Source organism: Diachasmimorpha longicaudata, chromosome 19, assembly GCF_034640455.1.
Source record: "Diachasmimorpha longicaudata isolate KC_UGA_2023 chromosome 19, iyDiaLong2, whole genome shotgun sequence".
NCBI lineage: Eukaryota > Metazoa > Arthropoda > Insecta > Hymenoptera > Braconidae > Diachasmimorpha > Diachasmimorpha longicaudata.
The window spans coordinates 2327599-2354117 of record NC_087243.1 but is presented as its reverse complement, the minus strand read 5'-3'; the positions used below and the strand labels follow the sequence as shown (position 1 = coordinate 2354117).

General features: G+C 37.5%; 1 protein-coding gene and 6 long non-coding RNA genes across 9 annotated transcripts in view; 1 reads left to right on the top strand and 6 right to left on the bottom strand.

The window, feature by feature from the left end:
* LOC135171349 (uncharacterized) overlaps window positions 1-2194 on the top strand; it is a 40089-nt gene extending 37895 nt beyond the window's left edge. Inside the window, exon 3 of the long non-coding RNA XR_010300552.1 lies at window positions 863-2194. This is a non-coding gene — a long non-coding RNA (uncharacterized LOC135171349). The remainder of the gene's footprint in view (window positions 1-862) is intronic.
* LOC135171345 (uncharacterized) lies at window positions 2169-3940 on the bottom strand. The gene is made up of 3 exons (XR_010300549.1): window positions 3716-3940; window positions 2609-2922; window positions 2169-2528 (listed from the first exon to the last, which is right to left on the bottom strand). It is a non-coding gene; the product is annotated as an uncharacterized LOC135171345 (long non-coding RNA).
* A 4116-nt stretch (window positions 3941-8056) lies between these two features.
* LOC135171224 (zinc finger Y-chromosomal protein-like) lies at window positions 8057-10635 on the bottom strand. The gene is made up of 3 exons (XM_064137612.1): window positions 10473-10635; window positions 9684-9839; window positions 8057-8310 (listed from the first exon to the last, which is right to left on the bottom strand). Exons 1-3 carry the CDS (start codon window positions 10633-10635, stop codon window positions 8057-8059), a joined length of 573 nt encoding a protein of 190 aa, XP_063993682.1.
* Window positions 10636-12943: 2308 nt separating this feature from the next.
* On the bottom strand, window positions 12944-14238 carry LOC135171338 (uncharacterized). The gene is made up of 2 exons (XR_010300537.1): window positions 13593-14238; window positions 12944-13430 (listed from the first exon to the last, which is right to left on the bottom strand). It is a non-coding gene; the product is annotated as an uncharacterized LOC135171338 (long non-coding RNA).
* Window positions 14239-14244: 6 nt separating this feature from the next.
* LOC135171339 (uncharacterized) lies at window positions 14245-16733 on the bottom strand. 3 transcript variants are annotated; one of them, XR_010300540.1, is made up of 4 exons: window positions 16538-16733; window positions 16060-16330; window positions 14875-15158; window positions 14245-14775 (listed from the first exon to the last, which is right to left on the bottom strand). It is a non-coding gene; the product is annotated as an uncharacterized LOC135171339 (long non-coding RNA). The 3 variants fall into 3 exon arrangements; XR_010300539.1 differs by lacking the exon at window positions 14245-14775 and having other exon boundaries at window positions 14783-15158; window positions 15886-16330; XR_010300538.1 differs by lacking the exon at window positions 14245-14775 and having other exon boundaries at window positions 14783-15158.
* A 168-nt stretch (window positions 16734-16901) lies between these two features.
* LOC135171343 (uncharacterized) lies at window positions 16902-20644 on the bottom strand. Its single transcript, XR_010300547.1, has 4 exons — window positions 19743-20644; window positions 19090-19662; window positions 18715-18925; window positions 16902-17259 (listed from the first exon to the last, which is right to left on the bottom strand). It is a non-coding gene; the product is annotated as an uncharacterized LOC135171343 (long non-coding RNA).
* A 3269-nt stretch (window positions 20645-23913) lies between these two features.
* LOC135171347 (uncharacterized) lies at window positions 23914-26187 on the bottom strand. The gene is made up of 2 exons (XR_010300550.1): window positions 25787-26187; window positions 23914-25027 (listed from the first exon to the last, which is right to left on the bottom strand). It is a non-coding gene; the product is annotated as an uncharacterized LOC135171347 (long non-coding RNA).
* Between the last annotated feature and the right edge of the window lie 332 nt (window positions 26188-26519).

Sequence of the window (26519 nt, the reverse complement as noted above, 5' to 3'; positions counted from 1 at the left end):
GTTTACCCCCACACTCCACCATCTCATGTCGTCTCATGGTGCTCTTCCATCGATATCCCTTTCCACAAAAACGACATCTGAACTTTCTCTGCTGTTCATGAGGTACCCCAACATAAGTGAGGTCCCTAGGTTGAGGAAGGACCTCGAACGAGTCCGGGAATATGACCTCACGAGGTTCTCTGGTACCCCCAGCACGTCCTGGAGAAGTTTCACTGAAACTTCCATCAGTTGATCTGCTGCTCCGGCTCTCGTTTGTCATCAACGTTCTGCCCTTTTTGCTGGAATTCCTTCCGCCCCTGTTGTAATCGGATCGGAGAAGGGACAGCAATGCTCCCATACCTGTAACAGCCGCCGTAAACAAGCGAAATGGGGAGAAATTAAAAAAAAAAAAATAAACGATAATTAAATAAATAAATAAGGGAGAACTGATAAAATTATTGGGAATTTTGTGGGAATTATGATGGTGTAATCGCGATTATTCGATTATTTAAATTTTTTAGGGTTTTAAAAACAATGTACCCTTAACCAACCCAACACATACGTATCAGCCAATAGCCCAAATAGATGTGTTGTGTGTGTGTGTACCCAAGATAACGAATTTTGCCAGTTTTGTGAGTAGAAAGAGAGATGGAAAATCGAGGTGACGAGGTAAATCGATAAATACGATGACTCATCATTAATTTAATAAATATTAATTATCTCCGGATTTATCGAGTTACCCTCGAACCCCTGGAACCGATGAGTGAGCCCTGTCAACCCCGACTGACGTGAAATTAAAATTAAAACTTAGGAATTAATTTTCAAAAAAATAGGAAAATAATTTGTGACAAAATTTTTAAAAATTTTTCTCGATATTCCCCAGCGTCGGTGGCATCTCCAACATCATCAGCATCACCAGGGGCTCTCGGAGACCTGAAACAAATAGCAGATGGTCGGTTAGTAGCTGTTCTAGGGTGTCGTCGACCCTGGGAATCAGGAAAAAATATAAATCTCGAGGAAAATCAACAAATTCGATTGCAAAATTATTATTTATTGAACATCAATCACAGGAGCTTGATCTTGTGTATACGAAGGACGTGCTGATGGAGATTGTGCTTCCACTTGGAGCGATGATCGCAGTAGGGACAGGCGAACTGCGGTGTCTTGCCACACTCCACCCTCAGGTGACGTGTCAGTGAGTCCTTGGACAGGTACTTTCTCCAGCAGTTTTTGCATCTGAAGACTGTTCTCCCCAGCTCCCCCTCGTCGTACTCCACTGGAAAAAAATTTAAATCGTCTCGTTAGTGGATCTTCAACCCCTCGAACCTCGACATCATCATCGACAATCAGAAAATGTGACTGGGAGCGAGTGGGAAAGTTGCAAAGTCGTTTGAAAATTCAATAATCAATTGTTTTATTCGCTTTACATCATCTCGAGGTATTTTCAACCCCTGGGGGAGTACGTTGGAGTCACTGGGGCAGGATGGGGGATCATCTAGTAGCGGTGTTTGGTGTTCATGTGAATTTTAAGATTGAATTTTCGCTTTGAACTGAAATTACAGTGGGGACAGTGGAACTGCGGTGGTCTTCCACATTCTAAACGTCGGTGTCGTCGCAGTGTTGAGGAATTTGCATAGGTTTTGCTGCACTGGGGACATGTGTGCGATGTCACTCGGACGAAATATTCGGTTGCTAGGTAATCTGAAATAAAATTAAATGTTTGATTATTAATATTTAATTAAAAACTCGTGAAATACGAGATAAACATCAGTCGTTCATTCGAAATATCGTAGAATATTGGGAAATATTGGAATAAAAAATTGGACAGAATTAATTTAATCAATCGATTGGTATCGATAATATTCTCTGCGAAGACGTATCAACATTTCGTCTAGAAAAACCATTTTATTTCTATTATTTACAAAAAAAAAATGTGGTTTGTTGCCACGTTAATGTACGATGGAGTAGCAGACAACAGCTACTTTCGTATTAAAAAATAGTTTAAATGTTTTTTATTTATTTATTCGTAACAAATGCCATTTTGTATTGTATCTGCTTAACGTATTCCTCGTAACCGGAGTTGAGTAGCAGTGGCCAGCACTCTGGTGATTCCCTAATGTGTCTGTGAAGTGATTTCTTCCATTTATATATTTTCGAGCACGCGAGGCACACGTGACGATCTTCTGAAAAATAATAAAAATACAAAAAATCATAAATTACAGATTTTTACTGTACCATCAAGATAATCAGTTCTTTACATAAATAATGCGCCATCGTGATAGACTTAATTAATAAATTAACACCGATAACCGAGTTAGATTGTAAATGCAGAGAATTTATCAAAAAAATAATCGATAACTCGTTATATTTACAGAAATATTTCTTTTTTAATCGACAGGGATTCATTAGCATGCGGGTTTTTGTGTTTAAGTAAATTGCAGTGCAGTTTTGTTTTTATGGAACAATAGAAACATCTCATTATAACAACAATTAACTCCCCCATCTCGTGAAGATCCGGTTGATTCGATCGTCCGGAGTCCAATCGTCGCCTGAAAATATCGAACATTTTTATTAATAATCGGTACTTCTCGCCTCAATATTTAAACAATAAATTATTGTCGAGTGTTACGAGATGACAGGGACATGACAGATTGATAAGGAAACTCGGTGCGTCGATTTCTCCGTTTATTATCCATAATTAATTAATTCATAGGTAATAAGACTGATTGCGAAATCTGCTCCTCGCTGAGGGCTGAGCTCTGATTCGATAGTCCTGGCCGTGTTTGATCATCAAGTGTCGTATCAGACTGTTTCGGAGGTTTAGGAGACGTGGACAGTGGGGACATCGGTAGGGCTTCTTCCCACATTCCTCTCGGACGTGTCGTTGAAGGGATTTTTGCCATTTGAAGGTTTTAGCGCAGTTGGAACAGGCGTATCCGTGTCCTGGAACAGTAATAATAATTTTTTAATTAGACAGATTCATTGATTGACATTTGCGGATTGTTGTTGGGTAGAGGGAGAGGTTTGTGTTGACTCTAGAAGCTGTCATCGTGAATATAACGCTGTCAATAGGGTGAATCCTCATCAAATATTACTCTGACGCTTTATTAATGCACTTACGAAAATACATGAGTGTACAAATGCTATCGTGAAACAGGAGCTGATCTCGGGTAATTAGACATCTTGTCAATCATCTTCACCGAGATGCTCCTGATTTAATTAATCATTCATTAGCACTGAGATAAAAATAGAATTTTGCCAATCGGATTTCCAGAGAAGTTGACATGCGTCTTTTTTATCGATAACTCAGAATCTATGAGAGATAGCGAAATAGTTGTGATAACAATTATTGTAGGGCGCGATCCCCCCCACAAAAAAGGTATCTACAAAAATTTTTCTATTCCCCATAGATTTCGAGTTATCGATAAAATACTATCGACAGTCACTCACTTCGTTTCACCACTTCGTTAGAATAATTAATTAGCAAAATTTAATTTGTTCTTCAGTGGGGGGGAGGGCAACACTATGATCAGGGTGAGATCCTTCAGAAGCTTTCGGTGAACACAGATCGTAACACAGGGTACACGTGGTCTCTCTGTGATGGAGATAAAAAAAAATGTGACGAGGAGACGGTGGGATAGAAAATCATAATTAGCTCTGGGTAAAAATTATTTTTGCAATTACGAAGAACATTGTTTAAGGCATTTTTTTTTTAATTAACTCCGGGGAAGCCGACCTGGCCGTTTAGGAGTTGGGCGAGGGGACTTTGAAGTGCTGCTCAGCCTGATGTGCGTGAAGTATGAACGCTTTGAAGGCAGCAAATGGACAGAGGGTGCACTTGAATTGTGGGGGTTCGCACTTGTGCTTCAAATAGTTGCTCCACATCTTGTAGAATTTACTGCACTTCGTGCAAGTGTAGCCGAGCATTTGATCGCCCATGTACATCTTGCGGTATGCTGCAACTAGAAATAACAAAAATAACAACAATTGATTAATAAAAAATAATAACAATGTGATTAAACAGCTGTTGTAGGATTTGAGGGAGATTTTTTCCTGGGGTTTCAGCCCAGAGAATATTTATTTAATTAATTATTAATTAAATTAGGGTGGCAGAATAAAAACAGGGGGTTGTGGGGGGGCTGGGGGGAGACGTTGAACTTCATTCAGGTAAAAAGCACTCGAAAGCAAACGATTTATGGTGGTGGGGGAGGGGGGAAAGCTGGGGCACTTGGCAAATTGTCCAGGCAAGCTCTTAAGCTAAACTTAATTAATTAGGGTGGATTTGGGGGTTGGGGGGGAGGGGTGAGGGTGGATTGGGGGAATAGTTTGTTGACAGGAGGTGAAGGTAAATTCCTGAAGGTCGTGTTAAATTGTGATGATGGTCTTGAGGGCGATTTTTCTTCGATTTGAGTTCAGTTGATTTTTGGTTCCTCGGTTTTGATCGTTAAGGGCAGCTTCGAAGGGATGATTCAGGCTTTGACAGGTGATGGAGGGTGGAGAGCTGATGGCAGTGGTGAAGAGTCGGAAAAAGTGGTGATCTAAAGTGGAAAAACTCAGATGAATTTATTATTTATTGGTTGGGGTGTCGGGGGTGGTTTCTGATGATTGGGGGGTGATTTTTTTATTGACAGGACCTGACATGAGTGGTGGATGCAGACGTCACTGTTGTAAATCACTTGGTTAATTGTTTAGGCAATTAATTCGTCGTTACCACGTGTTAAAGAGTGGAAACGAAAACATTTCGATCTAAATAATTAAAAATTTCATTTAAATAATTAAAAATTCAATTTGAATGATTAAAATCCTTTAGGTAATTAATCGCATTGAAGAACTATCGATTCCACCCCCTTTTGACTCATCACATCATAAAATATAAGAACTTCACCCCCATTTTTCACAGAAATAACATCTAATTATCACGATTTCTCCCATAAATTCATTATCTTTCATAATTACTAATTAAATTCCGCAGAATTCGTTCGTTAACACATTCTCCAAAATTCCCAACAGCCCCCAAACTTCCCCTCGCACAAACCCCAAAAACCCCCTAATTTACATTCATCAAAATAAAAAAAATTAACAATATTTTATTAACAAATTTCACTCCTCAAAAAATCCAAAAAATCGTTTTCGGATCCTCCGACGATCGCACCCCCCCTGGGAGTCGTCGACGTACCCCATAATGCAAAACCTCCCCCTCCCACGAGTATCCAACGACTTCTCCCCCCACAATCCCTCGAAAAGGGGCCTTTTAGGGCCCCCCAGCGTGCGATAAAAATCGTTCTCTCCCAAAAATGACGAAAATCATCTCGAATCTCCAACGATGACGTCTCGTCCTGTCCCCCCAGGACCTCCACGACGATCACCTCCTCTTCATCCTCTTCACCCCCTCGATGGGACCATCCCCCTCCCCCTGACCCTCTTCATCGTTTCCTTGTTGATCCTCTTCACGTTGTGATGATTCAGGAGATGTTTGGACGTCCTGGGGTGCCTCAGGGCCCGATTGTCCGGGTTCTGGATGTCCTGGATGTCCTGGAAGTCGTTGAATCCTCGACGTGGACCTGGATGTCCTCTTCCTCGAGCAGGTGGACCTCCTCCACCTGTTTATCGAAGATTTCCTGACGTCCTGGAGGCACCTCCAGGAGTCGCTCCATCTCCTCCAGGGAGACTTCGTCCAGGTACTCAGGACCTTCGTCGAAGGGCTCGTCGTTGTCCTCTGATGGTCCTGCAACAGATAATTAATTATTAAAATATCTGTTCCAAGAGGAGGTGCACCAGAACGAAAACTGGAAGGTTTCAGGTGGAGGTCAGCGAGTCCAGGTGATGAGAGGCGTCGAATATCAATATAAACATTAATGTTTTTTGTGGAATAATTACTCCAACGGTTTTATTAATTTTTAAGGATTTTGTTGGTCATCAGAAAGGAAAAATTACTCCTGATGATGTGTCATAATTATTTTAATTAATCATCGAGAGATGTGGACATGAATTCGATGACAATTTCTGATGTCGTTGGTGAATTGTTTGGGACTTTTGTTGTTAATAATTTGTGAATTTTATTGTTAAAAAAAATTCAGTTGGTGAAGAGACTTTTTAAATATTAATATCAGTCATTAATTAACAACAAAGATCGTTAATAATTAAAAATTGAGGGAACTCTCGATTTTTTCTCGTTAATTTCGTTAAAGTTCAAGTAAATTATTTATAAAAAAATAGTAATAATATTAATAAACAAAATGACAGCAATTTTTAGATGAAAATTTCTGACTTCGTCGAGACCTCTAATTAGTAATAATTTGGGACTATTGTTGCTAATAATTTGCGGATTTTATTGTTAAGAAAATTCAGTTGTTGACGAGACTTTTTAACTATTAACATCAGTCATTAATTAACAACAAAGACCGTTAATAATTAAAATTTAAGGGGAACTCTCGATCTCTTCTCCTTAACTTCGTTAAACTCCAAGTAAATTATTCATAAAAAAATGATAATAACATTAATAAACAAAATGACACCACTTCACTGCGTCACGTTGACATCACTTCTATGACACTTTCTCATGTGTCTCGTCAAACAATAACTGTAATTACTCCGAAAATTACACAGACGACATCCAAATTTCTGTGCTCCACTGTTCTGATGAAGATTCCTCAGGTGTCTCTCGAAGTTTGCTTTGTACCAGCTTTTGTACGTGCAAAAGGTACACGAAAATGGTGACTGTTTCGGTGATTGTTTACACCCATTTTGCAAATGTTTTTTCAACAAACTTTTCAGGGGATAAATTTTGTGACAGTGAGGACACGTTGGACGCCTGTAACCAGGTGCTACCGGGGGCACTGGTGGGGTATGTGGATCTCCTGGTTCATTTTTAACTCGTGATGGGCATGGAACCGGTGCTGATAGGGCTCCCTGAATGTTGATGAACTCTCGGTGATTCCAGGGCGCCTCTGAAACAAATAATTGTCTTCATCAATAGGGCAGGTTCCAACGACTCAATCACTTCATGATTAATTGATTGTCAGTGGTCTGGGGGTTAATTAATCGATTCTCGTGGGAAGACTGACACAGGATCGATAGGAACAACGCAATGTTTATGGATTTTATTGTTTATTGCTTGTGTCGTCGCATGTGACTGTATAAACTGTCTTTTCGATTGGTTTTGTAAGGGCAGATGGTGCAACGGTGGACCCTGGGGACTCCACACTCGGTCCTCAAGTGCCTCAGGAGGTTGTAACGTCGGGAATATCCTCTACCGCACCTCTGGCAGACCTCGGTCCTGGCGAGGAGACGTTGGTCCGGTGATTCTGGTCGTCCTGGAGCCAGTGGATACTGGAGGAAGGGGAAATTTCCAAAATTCGAACCTGAAACAATCGTCAGGTTTGTTAGTCCAGAGCTGACGATCCTGATGATTCATTTTGATTAATTGATCTATGGAAAATCCACTACTCGATTAACTCAGATTAACCTCATGAATTTATTTATTTATTTGTTTAATTGAGGTGCATTAAGGCTTTGACCTTGAATTGTTGAAGGGTCTGAATCTGTGAACAGAAAAATGTCGTTTTGGATCGTGTTGAATAATTATTTAAACAATATTTCATGCGAATCTTTTGACTTTTGCGTTTGTCAAAGGATTCTTCAAGAGTTTTCACAAATATCTCGTTAATCACGTGGTCTATTAATTATTCACTAATTCCTTAATTGTCACTCAATACAAATTTCGACTTCATCTTCCTCGAAATTGTTTTTAAAAATTCTCTTGCGGTTAACAACAAACTATTTCCTCCCTTTGTCATGACATTCGTCGTCTCCTTTCCCCATCTTCTGCTCCCAAACCTGTGAACATAAACATCTTCTTCTTTATTTATCATAAACAATTATCACAATTCCATGAACACCACAGGATAAACAATTGGACAATTAAATTCAATTCAATTGGACAATTGCATCAGGTCTTGATCCTGCTGACTCTGATTGTCGTTAATTGATCTAGTGAATACCCAAACTCTTAAAAATGTTGACAGTTTCTCAATTAACTCAGATTTATTTCAATATTTAATGCAATTAATTAGTCGAGTTAAACAAGAATTTGGATCTCCAGGGGATCCTTTCCGTGCTCGTTCTGCACGTGATATTTCAGGAGTGTTGTCATTCTCGCTTTGTGATCGCAATAGGGACAGGGATAGATCGGTTCCATTTGACAGAAGAAATTCATGTGCTGGCGGAGGCTCTTCCACGTTTTGTATTGTCTCGTACACTTCAGGCACTGGAGGGTCTGTTTGCATTCGCGAAGCTGGTGGGAGTCCAATCCCTCGGAGAAGAGGACTGGCTCTGGAAAATAGAGATAAGGATTATCATAGATTCAAGGTCATCATAGAATTTTTATTATTTTTCACGAGATTTTTGTTATTTTGGGATCAAGCGAAGCATTCCACATGCAACAGGTTTAACGTCCTCACCAACGATCAGTTTTTGTTTATTAACATTTTTTTTTTCCTGCGAGAAGATGTTTACGGACTAAAGTATCGACAGTAAATTAATTTTCTTCCACTTTGGGGCCTGAAAGGGCCCCAAACACTCGATTTCTGGAGCTCTACTTTCGATTATTTTTTATTGGAAATTCTGGTGGTTCGATAAATCGTTTTTTTAATTTAAAAATTCGTGCGATTTGTTGTTTAATTAACATAATAATTTATGTTTTATTTAGTAGGTACTTCGAGCTTCATTATGAGAATTAAATTTTAATTACGAGATAATCTCGTAATTTATATTTCATTTTTTAAATTCTATAATTTAAAAAATGTGAAAATAGTTTTAAATTATATTTTTTACGTAATTGTTGCTATTGACCCGCCCAACCGCTCGTCTCCCCTCGAATGTTGATAGACTCCATTAAAAATTGTGCACAAATATTATATTAAATATTATTTGTTATAATTACATAACAAATATTTATTTCTCCAAAAGATTTTTTCGTATTTCGATGAAAAAACTCCATAAAACGTCGTTTTTCTCAGAATTTTTTTGTTCTTCACATCATCTACAGTCCTACCCTAAATAAACTATCAATATTGTTTATAAAAAATCAACAGATATCGCATCATTTTCCTAAAAACAAAAAAAAAAAATAGAAAAAACAATTTTTCTGTTTCTCCAAAATAATTCTCTCGTCATTTCTCGTCAAATGACGTCGTAAAATCGGTTTCTGGGCGAAACCTCCTGGACTCCTTTCACCCCCCAACAAACTTCCACCCCCCCCCACCCCCTCCCCCTCATATATTTTTTTTATCTGAAGCGATTGGAGCGTTGGAACATCGAACACATCTCAATCAGACGTGAGAAGACAAATCGATGAAAACTGGGAACAAAAAAATATTCTTAATTAATTAATTAATTAATTACTTATTAATTAATGAAGGGGGGGATGTTGTCGGGAATAGTCTGGGGGGAGGAACGAACCAAATCGTGTGATTTTTCTGTCACTTTTATTGATGATTTTTTAATAGATTAGAATTTTACTGGTGAATTGTTCGTTGGCCCTCGAATTTTGCCGACGAGGACGTTGTGATGACGGATGAGGTGACGTCGTAGGGTGCCATTCTGGGTGTATTTACTCGGGCACAAGTGACAGCAGAATTTTCTCTCCCCTCCGCACTCGTATTTCATGTGCCGGAGGAGATTTTGTTTGAGGGAATAGGTTTTACCGCATACGCAGGAGAAGGCGGTGGCTGACGAGGGGGTGCGGTGCTGATGGGGGTGAGAATGGGGTAGTTGTTGGTAGTCGTGATCGAAGTGCTCGGTGGAGTCCAGCTCGAGGTAGCTGTGGTGACGGCTCTGGTCGACGAAAAAGTCCGGAAAATCTGTGAACAGAAATGAATTTTATTTGTTAATAATTGACTTGAGATTCTGTTTATTGTTGTCTGGGAATTAACAAATGACGGAGCATGTCATTGTGTGTATTTTCGGGTATATTAAAGCTTTGACGTTGAATTGTTGAAGATTCTGAATCTGTGAACAGAAAAATGTCATTTTGGATTGTGTTGGATAATTATTTAAACAATTTTTCTTGAAAATCTTTTGACTTTTACGTTTGTCAAACGATTTCTCAACATTTTTTACAAATATCTCATTAATCACGTGGTCTGTTAATTATTCAGTAATTTCTTAATTGACAGGTGATGCAAATTTCGACTCCTTCTTCCTCGAAATTGTTTTTAAAAATTTCCTTGCGATTGACAACAAAATATTTTGTTCTCGTTGTCACATCTTCTGCTTCATTTATTATAAACAATTATCACAACTCCATGAACACAACAACAATTGCATCTGTTCAAGCCTCTGATTTATTTCCAAAAATTATTGATTAATTCTTCACAATTTAAATTATCACTTCAACATTTTTACAGAAATTTCCTGTAAATTTAATCCTTAAAGCAGAGGATCTCGCTCCTTTTCTATGTTATGATGTTTACGAAGATGTCGTGACAATGTACATCTTTGTTTGTACCTCGCTGGGCACAAATGACAACAAAATTTTGTCTCCCCTCCGCACTCGTACTTCATATGCCTGGCAAGAGTCCTTTTGTACCTATAAGTCTTTCCGCAAATGCAAGCAAATCCTGACTCAGTCTTCCGCCACTGACTGAAGGAAGACATATCCTGATGACGGAAGTTGTCACCTGAGGACGAGTCAACGAAGTTCCTGGGCAGTTCCTGATCCTCGAAGAAGTTGAAATCTGAGAACAGAAATGAATCTGATCTGTCAATGATTGTTTCCCCATAAAAACGTGAAGTTGATCGTTCAGTCTTTGACCGATATCTCCGAATCTAAGAGAGATAGAAAAATTTTTGTCATGACATTTATTGTAGCCCTCGATCCGCCCTTCAAAAAAGGTTCTCATCAAATTTTTTGTATCTTCACTGGATTTCGAGATATTCATTGAAAACTGGTCGATAGTCAGAAGTGACATCTCGTTTCATCACTTCATCCTAATTTATCTCTCTTAATTTGTCTTTCGTTAAATATTCCTAATTATTAGTCAGGGAATTAATTATTAATCCTTAATAACTTATACCAGACCCCTGACCTTTTTGTTAACCCCTTCCCCGCGATTTTATTTGAACAATTTGCCTCAAACTTTCATATTCATAAAAACAAAAAATTTAAAAACTCCAGGAAAATGCGACTAAATCCCTTTCTTCCCTCAGGATTTGGGGCTTCTGGGGACGAGGGGGGTGGGGTAACTAAACTCCCTCAAAGTCTCCCTCGAAGTGTCCACTAAAATCCAGTGAACCGTAATTTTCCTGCTGGACTTCATCACCGAAGTCCTCAGCGAAATCTAAAAACAGAGAAAACAGAAAAATCACTTGATCCTTAACAATTATCCTAACAAACAAATTTTATCCTGAATTCATCTTCTGAAACTCAATTAACGTTCACATCTACCATTCCCTAATTAAGAATTAATCATTAATTAGTATCTTCAACCCATTTATTTACAAAAAAAAATTATTTACATAAAATCGAATGATATCGTTCGGTTTTTATGTTTCGCCGCCAGATGTCGTTGCAAACTCGTCTTCTGGGTGAAACTTCCTGGACAATAGTAACACGGAAAGTACCGTCCACCCCCACACTCGTACCTCATGTGTCGAAGGAGATTCGATCGTTGAGTATAACTTCGATTGCACTGAGGGCACACGTGGAGAGACTCGAGAACTGCGAACAAAAATAAAAAAATTTTATGAATAATAATTAGCAACGAAAATTCCCAGTTAAATCTCTCACGAAGATAATATAAATTATTCTTACAGAAGGAGTTAACAAACTCGTGCAATATTTCAGTGGAATTTATTTTGTTAATCTTCAAAAATTAACACGTCCGCAGTTAATTTTTTTTTTTGTTAATTGCCTGCGAGCAAAGCCACATTAATATTTCCTCAAACGAGATGAGGATCCGGGTTATCTCCACCGACGTAGTTGTGATGACGAAGCAGATGCTGCGTCAATTTGCACTTCTGTTTGTATTTAGCTGGGCACATGTTGCAGGAAAATCTTCTCTGTCCCCCGCACTCGTACTTCATGTGCCTCAAAAGATTACGTTTCAGGGAATAAGTCTTTCCGCAGATGCAGGAAATCGCCTGATTCTGGAGATTCCTGGGTTGGTCAGGGTAACGTCGTGGAGGTTGAGGAAACGAAGGTTGATAAGGGTCGAACTGGTCCCCAGGGTCTCGATTCATGTAGCTCAGGTGCTGAACTTGGGAGATGAAGTACTCCTCGAACGCTGTGAATAATAAAAAACCAGATTGTTAATTAACATTTCACGGTTTTGGTGGATCGTATGTCATTCTGAGCTGAAATGTTAAAGGAAACAACGATCAGTCGTTCGATATTTCATTCCAAAATGTTGAAAACATTAATTATTGTCAGTGATAATAATTAAAAATCTTCCAATTCCCAAGAATCAGCAGATAATCTCCTAAATTATAAATGAAACCTCAATATTGACTAATTAACATCGACCAAACCAATTCAAACATCAAAATTCATTAAAAAATCATTTTTCGAACGTTGTGAATAATAAAAAACCAGATTGTTAATTAACATTTCACTATTTTGGTGGATCGTATGTCATCCTGAGCTGAAATGTTAAAGGAAACAACGACCAGTAGTTCGATATTTCATTCTCAAAATGTTGGAAACATTAATTATTGTCAGTGCGAATATTCAAAAGTCTCAAAATTCCCAAAAATCAGCAGATAGACTCCCAAATTCTAAACAAAACCACAATAATAATGAATTAACATCAACCAAAACAGTTCAGACATCAAAATTCACAAACGAACAATTTCCCGAAAGTTGTGAATAATTAAAAAAAACCTAATTAACGAACATTTTTCGATTCCAATGAATTATCTGACCCTCATCCCCTCAGACACAACAAAAAACGGAAACCACTGAACCTCCATTTCATTACAAACCTTCAAGGGATTTATTACAACCTCATATACATCATCAGTCTGTCATAATCATCAAAACTCGCCGCGCGAATTATCGTCACCGCGGGCAACAAAAATTCAACCTAAATCTCCACAAGACACCCGCACTTCATACCATAAATTAAAAATCCTATAAATATTCTCCACAACTAAACAAATCTAATGTATTCTCTCCTTCGCGAATATTCTCTTCGGCACCGTAAACTTTGGCGGCAGATAAATATTGTGTTGCTGCATAAGATGTCGTCTAAGGCCGATATTTTGGGTGAATTTCGAGGGGCAAACGACGCAGGCAAAATGCCTCTGTCCCCCGCACTCAAGTTTCATGTGTGTCATGAGGTTCTTCTTGGCCTTGTAGACCCTTCCGCAGTGTGGGCACTTGAGATTGCGCTCATCCAGGCTTTCGTTCAAGGGTCTGGACCGTCTCTTGTAGACCTTCGACCTCGACCCAACTGCAAATCGACAGAGAAAATCGATATCGATAAATAAGCTATTCACGATTAATGAATATCGATTAATGCGATATTAGAACGAGTAATCGACATCCCAAGCCCCAGTGCACATGCAGGTGTAATATTTATAACAATTTTTATATGTTCCCGACATCGATTTACCTTTTAAACCGATTATTCACTCAAGGTAACGTGAGGTTAGCTGTTGGGTGCATATTCCGGAGATGACGTTCAAGATTGCTCTTCTGAGCGAACCGTAAATGACATATTCCGCAGATAAATTGAGGTTCCATTCCGCACTCGTAATGAAGATGGCGCCACAGGGAGGTGTAGAATGCGTAGATTTTGCCGCACCTCTTGCAGGTGTAGTTTCTCTTCTTCTTCTTGCCAGCCGGATCAGGCCCAGGGCCCGACGAAGTCCCCGAATCCCCCCTGATGTCTCTGGAGATCAGCTGGGACGGCTTTGGGAGGATAAATCGCACTGGCGGCTGAGGCTTCATGACCTTGACCGACTTCAGGATGTTCACTGTGTTGATCTTCACCTGGGCCTTCGGGCCCCTGGACGTCTTCAGATCGCGAGTGCACTCCACCGAGTGGTGACGCGCTAGTGACGCCTTCAGGGCGAACGTCGAGCCGCAGTCGGTGCAGACGTACTTCCTAGGGCCCAATCGACGGATTCGGTTCTTCGAGTTGTGGGAGTCGTCGTTGATGGTCGTGGAACGCAGTCGACGGTCCGACGCTGGCCCCGGGTCTCTCGAGGTCGAGGGGAGGGTGGGGACTGTCCAGTTCGCTGGGTCGTACCCCTTCCCTGGAACAAAGGGCACGTCAGATGATGATTTAGGGCGACTTACGGGTTATTTTACTTGCTAATTAGGTGCCAGAGGGTGATTAATGGTTTATGAGGAACGAGGGTCGGGTCGTAGTCACACAAATGTATATTCATTAATTGTGAATAGTTTAATTCGTCCGAAAATATTGCAAATTCAACCAAAAAATCACACAGCGAATCATTAGAGACTAGAACTCGAAGGTATTTATTATCTATTCTCTTCTGGGTGACATTTTCACGGGGCAAAATCGTACGGATTTATGCAACTCGGTCTTGGATTGAAGCCCTGTCGTTTGTGCTTCGACATGTGGACCTCGAGGTAGGACTTGTACGTCGATCGATAAGGACAATAGGAGCATTGAAATGTCGGTTCTTTTCCGCATTCCTTCTCCACGTGTCTCCTCAGATTCTTCTCCGCGTGATAACGACGACCGCAGCTCTGGCAGTAATGCCTCCCCTGTCCCCTCATCCTCCTGTGAGTCCCCGAGCGCCTCAGAAACGTGGGATGAACGAAACCTGAAAATTGTCGAACACTCGAATTAGTTGAAACCACAAAAAATCATTTATCCGAACACAAAGTTTGTCGTTCAACCAGACAAAATAATCATGCTACACCTAGTTTCATAGTTTTTAACTATTCACTGACGGAAAATTTATTCAGATCTTCGTACAGTGAGTGGGGCCTTAGGGACGTGGGGGCCCACCGTGAATGTGTAATATGTGCTTTGTTATGCTTGATCTGTACTTGCTGTAATGGGGACAATAAGGGCATTTGTGCTGCGGTGGTTTTCCACACTCGATCATCAAATGACGGCGCAGTGACGTCTGGATTTTGTAAGATCTGCCGCATCGTGAACATCTAAATGCCGGCCACCGGCTGACCGGATCATGTTGGCAGCCTGAAAAGACATAACAGTTGCCATTTTTGGTACATTATTGACAGCGAAGGGTGTTCAAATGAGGCGATGACAGTTAGTGATTGATATTCACATTATAATGTCATCAGAAGAACGAAAATCTGACTCCGTAAACGTGATTTATTAAAATTTATTGCACATTTGTCAGGAGTTTATGTAAATTTTGTCGAATCTGATGGTACACGAAATTTGATGGTATTCGTGTGGTCATTTTGATGATTTATGGTCCTTCGTGTGATCATTTCATATGACACAAAAATCATTTAATAAATTATTTGATAAACTATGGACAGTTATTATGACTTGAATAAATGATTTATAAATTATTTAATGGTACACATCATTGAAAATTTATAATTGTGTTCATTTCGATGATTTATGGTCCTCCTTTGACCATTCCACACCCCACAAAAATGATTTAATAAATCATAAACATTAATTACGATTTAATTAAATCATTTATCGTCATTATGATTAAAATAAATCATTTAAAAATCATAGAATCGTCTAAATCACTAGATCATTTCGAAGTATCTTCACTCCGATGATTTATGGTCTTTCCTCTGACCATTCCACCCAACAAAAAAAATGATTTAATAAATCATGAACATTAATTACGATTTAATTAAATCATTCATCGCTTTCATGATTGAAATAAATCATTTAAAAATCAGAGAATTGTCCAAATCACTAAACAATTTCAAACTACCTTCACTCCCATGATTTATGGTCCTTCCTCTGACCATTTCACACACCACAAAAATGATTTAATAAATCATAAACATTAATTACGATATAATTAAATCATTTATCGTCATTATGGTCGAAATAAATCGTTTAAAAATCATAGAATCCTCCAAATCACTAAACAATTTCAAACTACCTTCACTCCCATGATTTATGATCCTTCCTCTGACCATTAGACACAACACAAAAATCATTTATCGTTCTCATGTGTCTCCCATTCAAATGTGTATTCAAACTCGACTTATGTTTCGTCCGATACGGACACAACGGACACTGGAATTTCGGCTCCACCCCACACTCGTGCTTCAGGTGTCTCGCCAAGCTCGAGTAGTAGTTGTAGATCTTCCCACAATTCCTGCAGGTGTACGTGACCCTCGGCCGCCCGACGAAGCCACCGACACTCGAGTCTGAAAAATAAAAAAATCGAAAAACAATTAATCGAATGATCGGATTTTCCTGGGGTCGTGGCACTCAGCGAATCCAAAACCTATCAATCAGTTTGGTCATTTAGTTGTGGATCGGCAGGTGATGATGGTCATTATATAATAATTAAGAACTTTTGGATGATAAAAATATTTATTTAATCACTTCCTAGGGTACAGGACACAATTTACCAAAACGGTTGAGGGGTGAAAAATTTGTGGGGCAGTCCTCGCTTGATGTATCTCTGGAGGGTTGTCCTGGGGATGTTGAAGGCTGTCTCAGCACTTCTGAGGGACATACCCTGGGCAACTGCCTCCATCGCCTTAATTAGTCTCGTGTCGTTGTAAAATTTGTGGTAACGACCTCGTGATTTTGGCCTCAGTCGAACTGTTGACAGATAAATATTTTGAAAATTATTATTTTAACGAGTCCTCGGATGTCTTGACATCTAACACCACATCAACATCAGAGTTTCCTCTGGAAAAATCCTCCAGACGTCCCCCCTCCCCCCTCCTCCAGGTCCATCAGTCACACGAATAAAATAAACTTCACAGGTTCGTTAACAAAAATTTAATTTTAATTATCATTTTCAGTCAGACTTATTCGTTCCCTAATTTAATAATATCCCTCTCGATGTTGATGTCCGCTTTTGGTATTCCATGGACTCCAGTCAGGTGGACCTTCATATCCCACACGCGTTTGCACCGGTGATTGCAATATCCGCAGACGATATTCGGTTCTACCCCGCAGTATCGTCTCCTGTGAGCGGAGAGGTGATCGTAACTGGCGAAGGGTTTACCACATCCTGGACAGAATAATTTGTTTCGCCATTTTGGGTGGAGTGGGACCTTATCTCCAATGCTATCAGCATCACTCCAATCCTCCATCCAAGGACCATACACCGGCCAATCGGCTGAAACAAATAATTAATTAATCAGTGGAAATTGTGGGGTAATTTGTGGAGCGATTGAACGATTATGTTTTGTGTTATTGGAACAGCACCACCGACACCTTCGTTTTATGTACACAAATTTATTAATGATGAGATCATTACATGGTACATGATAGTTCGAAGCGAAGTACATGGTTTGATGAGTCGAAAGAAATTTGGGGATGAAAACTTCATTTTGAATTTATTTTGGGAGAGAAAAATGGGGGGAAAAGTGGATAATGAATATTATAAATTAATTGTTTGAGGGGGGGGGGTTGTTTTTGTTTTGTGGAGTAGTTTGTTGGCGATTAATTTTTTGGAAACGTTTTTGGTGGTTCGGTGATAGAATTTTGTTTGATGAAGAAGGAGAATTTTATTAAAATGATTCTTGAATTTTTTAGAGGTCTTGAAGGTAATTGAGAATTTGATAAAATTTTTTTGTTTTGGGGTGAGTTTAGACACAAAATGAAACTATTTTATTAAGATATTAATTATATTTTTTAGAATTTTTCCGGGTAATTAATATGTTGATAGAATTTTTTTCATTTTTTGATGAGTTTAGACACAAAATTAAATAATTTGATTAAAATGTTCATTAGATTTTTTAGAATTCTTGCAGTTAATGGACATTTTAATTAACTTTTTCCATTTTGTGATGAATTTAGACACAAAATGAATCAATTTTATTAAAATATTAATTACATTTTGTAGAATTCTTCCAGTTGACTAATATTTTAATGAAATTCTTTCATTTTGTGATGAGTTTAGACACAAAATGAAATAATTTGATTAAAATATTAATTCCATTTTCTAAAATTCCTCCATATAATTAACATTTTAATAAAATTTCTTTCATTTTTTGATGAAATTCTCCACAAAATAAAACAATTTTATTAAAATATTAATTACATTTTCTAGAATTCTTCCAGTGAATTAACATTTTAATAAAATTCTTCCATTTTTTGATGAATTTCGACACAAAATAAAACAATTTTATTAAAATATTAATTACATTTTCCAAATTCCTCCACTAAATTACCACTTCAACAAAACCCTTTCATTTCATGATAAATTCATCCACAATTTCACAAAAATCCAACCACCATTTTTCAAAATTCTCCCCTTCAATCCCCATTTTCCTAAAACTCTTCAATTTAATCATCCCCCTCCCCTCAATCAAACCAATTAACCCACACCGACTCCACTCACCCACTTTCCTTCTCCCCAATCCACTCTCCCAATTACCCAGTTTCCATTTCACCCCATCCCCCCTATTCACAAATGACAAATCAATAAACATCCATCCTTTGACACTCCACAACTCACATCAAAGCCTTCATTACTGGCCACCTTAATCATCCTCCTCTCCACTCATAAATAAAAAATACAATTCGTACAATATTTTCGTCTCTTTGGGTCTGATTTTGTCTGATTTACTTGATATTGTGGACCGAGAGTAGATGTTTGAGGAAACTCGCTTGGATTCTCGATCTGTAGGGGCAGTACTGGCAGGCGAAGTGTGTCTCACATGTCACCATACCGCATCCCATCTTCAGGTGTTTCCTCAGGTTCGAGGCCCACGAGTACATCTGTCCGCACCTGGGGCAGACGTGGAGGCGGGGCCTCACGATGGGGAACAGCGGGGCATCTGAAAAAATAATCCCACCGTGTTAGTACCACAGAAACAGGGGATTCCCCCGAACGAAGGAAGTGGCACGTGATTGGCTAGCCTCTAACATCGAAGCGCATGCCTCACGATTATATCTCCAAATGACAAAAATTAATGAAGAAGATAAAACGGATATTCATTACCTCGTCCTGCAGGAGTCAATTTTCCTGAAAGAAATTCGTGACTTTGTGGAAATTAAGAAAATATGTTCGAGTTATAAATCAGTAATTAACGTGTCCTGATGGATAATATCGAAGGCGTCATAATAATCGATATATTGGTTCGAGATATCGAGATATTTCGATATTTCCTTCATTTTCCTTTCGGTTTATGGCCCTCGAATTGATTTGAGGAGCGTCGATGGAGTTTCCGGTGAAGGGGGGGCGGTAATTACATGTTCATTAGTCCAAATGGCTGTGGAATTATCGATTAATTAGGGGATCGTTGGGATACCCCACGATAATCGATTTAAATTCCGAAAAATGGAGAGATTCGTTATCTGTTCTTCATATCACAGTTTGTTTACTCGTAATTAACGAATTATCTGGTGTAATTGATGGGAACAGGTTCGTTAATCTGTCGATGATTGATTTGGTGTCTCATTAAACTCGAATTAATCACTTTGTGGAGTGTTAATTCGATGGTTTCCGCACGTAATTTTATGATGACACGACGAGCGAATGTCCTTCCATGAAATTTAGGAGAATTCACAGGATCTGGAATGAAAAAAATATTGTAGATGAATAAATAATAATTGAAGAGTATTGGAAAATTGATTAGGGAAATTAATCATCACCAGGTGAAGGTGGGACATGTCGATGATGCCAGATCGATCCTGAGAAAACCATTAGACGTTTTTAATTAATAAAAATCTGTTCTAGAGCCTCATAACAAATTAATTTCATGATTTAATTAATACTCGATGAAGGTGGGACATGTCAATGATGTTAAATCGATCCTGAGATAAACATTAGACATTTTTAATTAATAAAAACCTATCAATAATGTCAGATCGATTCTGAGCAAAACATTAAACGTTTTTAATTAATAAAAATGTGTTCTAAAGCCTCATAATAAATTAATTTAATAATTTAATTAAGACTCGATGAAGGTGGGGCATGTCAATGATGTCAGATCAATCCTAAGCACAACATTAGACATTTTTAATTAACAAAAATCTATCAAAAATATCAGATCGATCCTGAGCACAACTTTAACCGTTTTTAATTACCAAAAACCTCTTTAACAAACTAATTTAATAATCTAATTAACACTCAACGAAGGTGGTACCCATCAATGACGTCACACCAATCCTGAGCAAAACATCAGACTTTTTAATAATCAAAGACCTCTCGTAAAACCGTACAACAAACTAATATCATAATTTAATGAAATAATCAGCAATTAATCTAAGTAGAGTGCATTCTCAAAATGTGTTTCTGAAGGCTCCTCTTGTATCTCGTTTTATGTGGACAGTAAGGACAGCACTCGCTCGGGTCCTTTCCACACTCGACCTTGAGATGATTCTTCATGTTCCTCAGCCATCGATATCCCTTTCCACAGTTGGGACAGTAATAACATCCAGGTCTCTTATCCAAACAGACATTAGCCCTTCTAGTCCTCGGTGGGTATCCAGTGGTGCCCCTGGTGTACCCAGGTCCTCCCGGATGAACAATTCGTCGAGTGCCTGACCAGGTACCTGAAATCAAGGGAACAATGTCATTAGTCCCTATTCTCCATGAATTAAAAATCCCCCTCGTCACCGCCGCCCCCCCGCCACCCCAATAGCACGGTAAATGCCACAATTGCCGCATGCAATCCTCCACTTCCCTGAAAGTTATCTACCAATTTGTTTGTTGATAAATAAACATGTCCACAATATGATAACCATCAGACGTTTTATTATCTCACAGGAGTAATGGACTAACAAGTCTCGTGGGTAACGAACTATCGTTAATTTAATTTAATTGTTTACAATAAAATAATTTGTTGGAGTTGAGTCGAAGGGGAAGAGTTTTAACAGAAGATTATCATCGATTGTTAACGATGTTGACGAGTTATGATATAATAAATAATAAAATTATGAGATTTTTGTGAATAGCTGGGATAATATAATTAATAATGTTAAGTTGTTCGGTTATTTTATCGGAATAATTATTTTTTTATGGGTATGATAAATGACGTTAAGTGGTTCAATCATTTTTAGGGAACAAATTGAATAATGTTAAGTTGTTCAGTAATTTTTTGATGAAGAAAAGACGTTAACGTTAAGTCGTTTAATGGTTTTTTCTGAGCAAGATAAATAATGTTAAATTGTTAAGTGGGTTTTTGTGAACAAAATAAATGACGTTAAGCTGTTCAGTGATTTTTTTTTAACGAAATAAATAACGTTAAGTGGTCCAATCATTTTCTCTGAACAAAATAAATAACGTTAAATTATTTCATCACTTTTTGTCGACAAAATAAATAATGTTAAGTCGTTCACTCATTGTTTCTGAACAATATAAATAACGTCAGATTGTTCAGTGATTTTTTGTGAACAAAATAAATAACGTTAAGTCGTTAACTGATTTTTTCTGAACAATATAAATAACGTTAAATTGTTCAGTGATTTTTTGTGAACAAAATACATAATGTTAAGTGGTTCAATCATTTTTAGGGAACAAAAAAAATAACGTTAAGTTGTTCACTAATTTTCTCTGAACAAAATAAATAACGTTAAATCATCCACTCACATTCTCTTAACAAACCACTTAACGTTAAGTCATCCACCAATTTTCCTCAAAATTTTTTCCTCATCTTTATCCCTCTTTTTACTCAAAATCGTTAACAATTAATGAAATCTTCATCAAGATAATTCACTCCATCTGATAACGCCAGCTAAATACTACTCGAGAAGACATTCTTCCCAGGATGATTCGTCCTTATGTGCTGATAAAGATTCCCCCGTTGCTTAGTACGATGTGCACAATATGGACACTTGAACTGCGGCTCCTTTCCACACTCGTGTCTCGTATGCCTCACCAGGGTAGCACGATGCTGATAACCCTTACCACACTGCTCACAACGATATGGGAATTGGGTGCGTTGTTTAGCCAGCCATATAGACGCCAAGTCCTTCATCATTGGTAGAACTGGATAGCCAGGACGTGGTAGAATGGAGCGTTGCTTTGTTGATCCCAGGACACAGGACAGCATATCTGTGATGATGTCAGAAATAAAAGGATTTTTGTTATTTTAGGATTTATGGATCGATGAGCTGATTGTTTACATTGATGGAATTCCTGTATGGGGTTGGCAGGGGGTGTGGGGGGGGGGGATAAAAAGAGGTGGAAATTTGTTAAGCAGAAGCATGCCGATGGACTAGTCTAGGGGTTCCTTATTACGATCCTTTCTATAACATCCACGAGCATCTTGGATTTTATTAACTAAAAGATTTTTATAAATTTTTTGATGAGCTCTGGTGATGATTTTGATGATTGTCGGGGAGATTTGGATGAATCCACGGCATCTGGAACAGTTGGAGGAATTAATTGGTGTATTGTAATTATTTTATTGGATGTTGAATTATTTTTTTTTTTATTTGTTGTAAATGTTTTTGATTGAAGTGATGATGAGTTGAGGGAATGAAGAGGAAAAAAGTGAAGATTGAAATGAGGGTTGATGGGGTTGTTAATAATAACAATTCGGTTGTTATTATTAACAATTGAAAAATAATAAAATTGTTATTATTAACATTTGAGTTGTTATTAATAGCAATTTAATTGATTACTAACGAGTCGATTTTTTATTGTTAATAATTCGAAAACAATAAAATTGTTATTATTAACAATTGAATTGTTAATAATAACAAGTGAATTGATCGATAACAACTCGATTTTTTATTGTTAATAATTCGAAAACAATAAAATTGTTATTCTTAACAAGTGAATTGATCGATAACAACACGATTTTTATTGTTAATAATTCGAAAAACAACATAATTGTTATTATTAACAACTGGAAATCAACGCAATTATTATGTTTAACAATTTAGTTGTTATTAATAACAATTTAATTAATTAATAACAGCTATTGGACGTTGTTTTTTCCCTCCGTCTGAGTCTCTCTTTCATCGATTAATTAAATCCATCGCCTCGGCAGTAATTAATTCATTAATATTCATCAGGGAATTCCTAAAAATCGAAAATCAGGTCAATTTCTCTGAAAATTTGAAATTCTTTCAATTTTGGTTCAATAAATAGGGGAATTTAGTTGAAAGGAATTGTCGTATGTCCGTTGACACTCGAACCCTTTTTTAATCGATTATTCGCTGAACTAAACTCAGAGCTCATCGCACCTTCTGGACCTCGAAAATTTATTGGAATTGAAGTTCAGATATTTCCAAATTTCCATTTATTTGAAGTCACGTGATATTTCCTGTGATTTCGGTTCTCGTTTACCCCATCTAAAACAACAAACTCAATTAGTAATTATTCATTTAATGAAAATAAATTCATTTGAAACGATTAAAACCAAACACTAGAATTTAACAATAAATTTTCATTTTTATGTCGGTTTAATTCATCTATATTAAAAACTCTTTTATTAATTATCATGTATTAACCATTAATTAGTAAATATTTCGAGCTGAGTCGTTCGACTTCAGCGTAACGTGAAGACAACAAAATTAATTTATCCGAATCCCAGCGAATATTAAATAAATTGAACAAAAATCAATTAAAAATCGATCGGTCGATCGTTAGTGAATAATCAGGGAAAGGTCTTGACTATTTAAATTTTATATTAATTACATAAGGCGTGAGGGGGGCAAAATGGACATTCAAAATATTTATTTAAATGTCAATAAATTATTGATTAAATTGATTAATTTTTCTTCGAAAATTATCATTTTTTCTCTGAGTCAATTTTTGATTTGTAACATTCAGAGAGATGTAAAGTATCGATTCTACTCGACTCTCCTCTAGTCTATGGAAACAACATTTTATTAATCGTCACATTTCGTTAAATAATTAAAATTACTCTGAGCCAACGCAATTAACGTGTAATCAGCGAAATAACTTCTCTCATTAGGGTACGTCCTCCTGATAAGGAGCATAAATCTGTTTTAATGTTAACAACGAAACGAAATAGTAATAATTATCTAAATGAAAGTTGATTAATCGATAATAATCGAGGAACGAGAAAATCTTCATAAAGAAATTTCCACTTTTGGAACCTTAAAATTTAATTAGAAAGCCCTTTAATACTTCACAGTAAACTTTGTTATTATGTGGGCTTAATTATCTATGAATGTTAACAATGAAACAAGATATAATCAATCAATTAGACCCATCAAAGCTAATTAATCGAAAATAACCGAAGGAATAAATGACAAATTTCTCATACGAAAAAAACTGTTTTTGCCAATTTATTTTTTCAAAATTATATTTCTTGATCGATTCATCCTGAAGAGGTCAATCAGGTGTCATCAGTGATGATCTCACTGCTCTCGAGGATGACAATGTTGGCCCCAACGAAATCCGTCAACAATTTTTTATTTATAATTTTCTAAAAAAAAATTTCCATAAATTTTGTCATCTCCATAATTTCTGAAAGACTTCAGTGAATGTTAGGACCAACATCATCATCTTCTAGACAATTTAATTACCCTAATTAACCCCTAATTAAAACATTTGGCAAAAGCAATTGTTCAGTGTACGCTCTACATCAACATCTGATGAATCTTATAATTTCATTAATTAAGAGACTCCCTCAGTCCCTCCAATTAAAGTATGAGATCGATGAAGTAGACTCTCTCATTAGGATGTTTCCTCCTGATGTGTGCGTAGATCTGGGAGGTCTGTTTGCTCTTGGAGTCGCAGTAGGGGCACTTGTAACGCGGGTCACATCCGCACTCGTAATAATAATGACGTTTGAGGTTTTTCATCATCGTAAATCCCATGAGACATTTTGGACAGAAGAAACGTTTCTGATGAATGAGACTGCGACGACCCAACATGCGTTTCTGGGGTTCGTTGAATACAGGATCGAGACAGAGAGCTTGATCCAATTGTTCCACGTGACCGGGTTGATAATAATCTGAAACAAACATGAGACAAGAGTTTGTTAGTTCGATAATTATCGTGATTAGTGTAATAAGGCGTGTGTTGTGCGGCCATCACTTTGAAGATACGATCGGATACGAGGTGTATAAAAATCGATTATTTTTATAAATCGATTTAAAAATAATCGACTATCGATAATCGATTTAATAGTATTCGATAATCGATTTAAAAATAATCGATATTCGATAATCGACTACTGATAATCGATTTAATAATAATCGATAATCGACTATCGATAATCGATTTAATAATAATCGATAATCGATTTAATAATAATCGATAATCGATTTAATATTAATCGATAATCGACTATCGATAATCGATTTAATAGTAATCGATAATCGATTTAATAATAATCGATAATCGATTTAATAATAATCGATAATCGATTTAATAATAATCGATATTCGATAGTTCAAAAGGCAGGTTAAACATTCGACTGGATATGCTGTATCGATTATTTTCATAAATCGATTAAAAAACAATCGATTCTCGAAAATTCGACAATCGATACCTCGAAAATATCGCATCTTCTCCCTCAATCATACAATCGATTACAGATCATAAAAAATCATAAATCCCCCCCACCATCGAACGCTTTTACAACTCAGAATGACAAAATTTCGGTAAAAATGACACTCGTGAATGATTTTAACGGGTGCGAAAAATTTGTTTATTCTATCACATAACATGAGGCATGAAAAACATTAATAATTATTGTTGCTCCTCTCACCGAGAAACCGTTACACAATCATCGCTTTTATTATCATCGTGGTGAGTCCCGGTAGAGTCGTAGGTGTTAATTAACAATGAAGATACGATTAATGTCCCTAGACCTATCCCTTGATATCGACGAAGTACACCCTCTCACCAGGATGTTTTCTCCTGACGTGAGAATAAATTTGTGAAGTTTGTTTGCTGCGCAAGTCGCAGTAAGGGCACTTGAATCGTGGCTCGTGGCCACATTCGTACTTGAAATGACGATTACGATTGCTCTTCAGGGTGAAGCCGCGGAGGCACTTGGGACAGTAGAAGAGGGTCTGACGTGGTCCCATTTGGGGAGCCATCTGCTGGTACTGTGTGTCCATGATCTCGGGATCAGTGATATTCATTATTGAATCCATCATGAAGAGATCTGTAAAATATAAACAAAACACTAGGATCAGCGGGGGATGAAGAGACCTGGGGGGTGGGTGGGGTGGGATAGTTGATGGGACGTTGTACATTATTTATTTCCAGTGGACAAATAAGCGATGGTGAATTATCATTGTGCACGATTAAGAAACGAGCATTGATGAGATGATTATTTAATGAAACAGTTGGAGATGGGAGAAATTTTTTTATTTGACCTTGAAGCATTTACATTGATGAAGATGGGGGGGTGAAAGAATTAGGAAGTGATGATTATCGAAAAATATCGAAAATTATCGAAGATTATCGAAAATAATCGAAGATATCGATGAAAA

What these genes read in the sequence shown, in the direction of transcription:
- LOC135171224 (XM_064137612.1), bottom strand. Translation starts at nt 10,635, where the DNA reads ATGTCTTCCTTCAGTCAGTGGCGGAAGACTGAGTCAGGATTTGCTTGC. An exon ending in AGCGAGGTACAAACAAAGAT is followed by an intron (nt 9,840 to 10,472) that starts GTACATTGTCAC and finishes TTCTGTTCACAG; the next exon opens with ATTTTCCGGACTTTTTCGTC. An exon ending in CGCCTTCTCCTGCGTATGCG is followed by an intron (nt 8,311 to 9,683) that starts GTAAAACCTATT and finishes TCTATTTTCCAG; the next exon opens with AGCCAGTCCTCTTCTCCGAG.